This window comes from Aplysia californica, unplaced genomic scaffold (genome assembly GCF_000002075.1).
Source record: "Aplysia californica isolate F4 #8 unplaced genomic scaffold, AplCal3.0 scaffold00127, whole genome shotgun sequence".
NCBI lineage: Eukaryota > Metazoa > Mollusca > Gastropoda > Aplysiida > Aplysiidae > Aplysia > Aplysia californica.
In genome coordinates this window covers 38,769-42,850 of record NW_004797397.1, presented here as the reverse complement: position 1 = coordinate 42,850, position 4,082 = coordinate 38,769, and the positions used below count along the sequence as shown (strand labels likewise).

The 4,082-nt window shown below is 46.3% G+C and overlaps 1 protein-coding gene across 1 annotated transcript in view; it reads right to left on the bottom strand.

Moving 5' to 3' along the window:
- Positions 1-4,082, bottom strand: part of LOC101854405 — a gene marked incomplete at its 3' end in the record, with an annotated part of 17,726 nt that overhangs the window by 3,410 nt on the left and 10,234 nt on the right. Inside the window, 2 exon segments of the mRNA XM_013081357.2 lie at positions 265-422; positions 665-1,590. Of these exon segments, the coding sequence (XP_012936811.1) occupies positions 265-422; positions 665-1,265 (759 nt within the window).

Sequence of the window (4,082 nt, the reverse complement as noted above, 5' to 3'; positions counted from 1 at the left end):
ACACACACACACACACACACACACACCAAACACACACACGCACACACACACACGGTTCATTCAACTCTTCCCTGTACACCATTATTATACTCACTGTTTGCTGTAAAGTCAGCACACACACACACCCACACACACACACACACCAAACACACACACACACACACACACACACACACACACACACACACACACACACAAAACACACACACACGCACACACACACGGTTCATACAACTCTTCCCTGTTCACTACTATTATACTCACTGCTAGCAGTAAAGCTGTCATCTGCTCATCGTTATCCGCGCAATACATCAGTTTTCCTTCCTGCTTGACCAGGGTCATTCCAACAGAGAGCGCTAGGTTGTCTTCCATATTGAACAGATCCTCACCTGGGACGCAATAACTGCGCGAGTTGGGCATTTCTGCAAAGACAAAAATTGTACGGAGAAATCCAATTGCCAGTGTGCAATAAGGTCATATGAGCGCGAGTGTGCGTTTCTGTTTTATTATTATAGTAGAGGGTTTTACGGCGCTCGCAACTGCATAAGGTCTATGAGCGCGAGTGCGCGTGTCTGTTTGTTTAAGTAAAGACAAGCACATCGACATGATGATGGTCATTAAATGAAACGAGAAAAGCAGAGCTAATGAGTACATGAGTACTTACCTATGGACAGGACTCCAATTAGTAACATCACAACCAGAGAAATGGCCAGAAGGCTGAGGAACAGAGAGAAGGCGGAGAGGGTGAACTGCCCCGCGCCCTTTGGACAGCGACTTCGGGACACGTGCTTCTTCAGCCTCCCGTACAGGTCGCGGACCTCGGCGGCCACCGTATGTGACTCCTGGTAACCCCCCTCATTCCTCCCCTTCCGGACAGCGGCAGATTCCTGCGTAGATGAGACAGACGGACGGGTGCTTCTCCGAGGCGGTTCCGAAAAGGGGATAGGGGGCGCTGGTTCCAGATGAGGGCGGATGCCAGATTGTCTCTTGTCTCTTCTTGCACCGTCGTTATCCCGGGGGCCGAAGCCGTTAGGTAGGAAGAAGTTCGGGGTTGTCGCCAGGGCCCTGGGCGCCTCTGCTGGTATGAGCGGGTAGGCGGCGGGCGGAGGGAAGGGATAGCCCGAGTTTCCTTGGTATACATCAGACCTCACAGACTCCTCCTCGTCTGAGTCTAAGTGAGTCTCCACTGTTTCTCCGCTGCTCGACGATTGATTGCGACCCGTGAACAATTGCGCACTCGACGTGCGGAAGTTGAAGGCAGACATGTTTTGAAAGAGACCTGTAGATTGGTCCGTCAGGAACTACTGTACAGTTTCTGCACGCAATTACTCGACCCACCTGAGCTGTCTGCAAGTTCCGTCTGTCGTCTGTCCTCGCACTTTGAACAGCGGCACCCGATTTAAAATACCAGGTTAACGAACAATCCAAAGTTTTCAAAGACAGCGATAGTCTTTGGGTCACTGATGTCCACAGTCTCGATGGTCCCAGAAAAAATCTCTAGGTCACTGATGTCCACGATCTCAATCGTCTCAGGGAAAATCTCTTGGAATGCTGGCTCGCTCAAACGATCAAGATAGGGCAGAGCAGGAACTGCAATATAGAAAACAAACACGGCTTTTAAATTATAGGAATATTATGTGGAAGGTGCTGGTGAAAGTAATGTATAGTTCTAAGGGTCATCTCAGTTGCACGTTGTGTTCTCAGGAAAAGGTACTTTCTACGACTTAAAGATGAAACTACTTTTTCCCATTTTGGCTTGAAATTCGGAGATCTCGTCTCTATAATAACCCCATAGTGTCACAAGAGGCTCCAAACCTATACAACTTCATTCATAAATTGGGTGAGAGAGAGAGAGAGAGAGAGAGAGAGAGAGAGAGAGAGAGAGAGAGAGAGCGGGTGGGGGTGAAGTGTGAGCTTGTCTAGGCTGCTTTCCGTTGGGCAGAAGAGAGAGAGAGAGAGAGAGAAAGAGAGAGAGAGAGATGGAGAGAAAGAGAGAGAGAAAGAGAGAGAGAGAGAAAGAGAGAGAGGGGAGAAAGAGAGAGAGGGGGGGGGGAATAGTGAGAGAGGAAAGAGTGAGACCTTTTCAAAGTTATGTTCCAGCTCCCCGAAAAGGAGTAGAATGATTAGCTTATGTTCGTGGATTTTCTTTCTAATCGGAAAACGCTCTGAATGAAAACAACAAACAGAGTTTGTTGAGTGCATGATAGAAAACCAATGTCTCCCAAACAAAAAGCCACAACATCGCAGCTGGGAAGGCAAGCATAACATTTTTGATGGTTTTAAAAATGCAAGCTCTTCATAAAACCTCTAACGATGTTCTGTCGTCTGCTTTCTGCCCCCACCCCCTCACCTCCTTTGCCCCCTCCTCTGGGCTCCTGACTCTTTCTGCAATCTTTCTAGCGCTACTCCTTGACTCCTTCTTACTGCTGTCTTTCAGCCAAACCCCTGATCTTATGGTAGGTAAGATCTATACCTTGCCACTCGGACAAGGGCGAAAAATCTCGGATGCAAGTTGCGCACGTTAAGGATCCCTTGGTGGTCCAAAATCGATAAAAGTAGGCTTAAGCCGCCACCCGGGCAAAACTCAAAATTTCTTACCAACTGAAAATGTTTAACTCATTGAGGACGAGCTTTCTGGTCCTTCGTCAGCGTTTGGAGATGCTCTGTTTTGGGGCATAACTCCATCGGTAAAACATATTTTTCTATTTTATTTTCTTTATCTGAAACGTTAAAAGGCTTAATATAGTATGCATACTGTTAAATATGCAAAATTATTTTTCTGATTTATGTATGATGGTTCAAAATGTTGACTTTTCTGTGCAGATAATCGGACATATGTGGCCGTTATGTCTCCAAAGAGTTAATGTGGTCCGCGCGCTCATAATATGACCTTATGCAGTTGCGATCGCCGTAAAACACTTACCAAGAAAGATAAATCTGTCAGAAGCGACCTACTTTCCTCCCCAAGGTCGGCTGTTGTTATCGAGGTCAGTGTTGGTCGCTATCACCATTGAGTGGTGAATTTACGGTCACCATAACACACCATGTACTATCTTGTCCCGGCTTTGGGAGAAAACACCGTATGCCCAAAACTTTGGACAACTTGGGGTAAAGCTGATTGGTTGGTAGCTATAACAGTACCAGCATGCTGTTTTAAGTCAAAGCGCAGTCAAAGCGGAGTCAAAGCGCAGACAAAGCGCAGTCAAAGCGCAGTAAAAGCTCAGTCATCTTAGCGGAGTCAAAGCTCAGTCATTTTAGCGGAGTCAAAGCTCAGTCATTTTAGCGGAGTCAAAGCTCAGTCAAAGCTCAGTCAAAGCTCAGTCATAGCGGAGTCAAAGCTCAGTCATCTTAGCGGAGTCAAAGCTCAGTCAACAAAGCTCAGTCAAAGCTCAGTCAAAGCGGAGTCAAAGCTCAGTCAAAGCGGAGTCAAAGCTCAGTCACCTTAACGGAATAAAAGCAGTGCTCACTTACAGCATGGTTGGGTTTTGTTTTGTTTTGTTTGTTCGGCTCAGTTTTTATTTCTTTTTGAGATTCGGGTTTTTTTTTAAAGTAGGTGTTTTCAGTCCCCATCTTCACATTTTAGATTCTTTATACGGGGTGCCCACTACGGATGAGATCGGCCGATCAGCCCGATCGCCCGACTCAATCGCCTCAAAAACAAACGTGTTTGTTTTCAGTTTCAGGCGATAAAGTCGGGCGATCGCCCTCGATCGGCTGATCCCGTCCGTAGTGGGCACCCCGTATTAGGAAGCGGGCTGCGGCCCTGCCTGTCAGAGCTACCACTGGCTGAGAGGAATACAACATCAAAGCAAAAAAGATGCTTGCATTTGTGAAGAGCGCTGACTAAATGAATTACTTCTCGGATTTGAGCCCTGTAGAAATAGATACATCATGCTTATAGTTCAAACTTGGTGCAATTTGTAAGTATGAAATAACAAATAATAGCATTTAATACTTAATGAATATTGCATCAATAGAAACCTAGAAATTTGACCCAAGTGTCGAATTATTGGCCAATATCTCCATGTGTGCATTGTGAGCAGTAACTCATTTTGTCAGCACGACTCACATTTGATAACCCC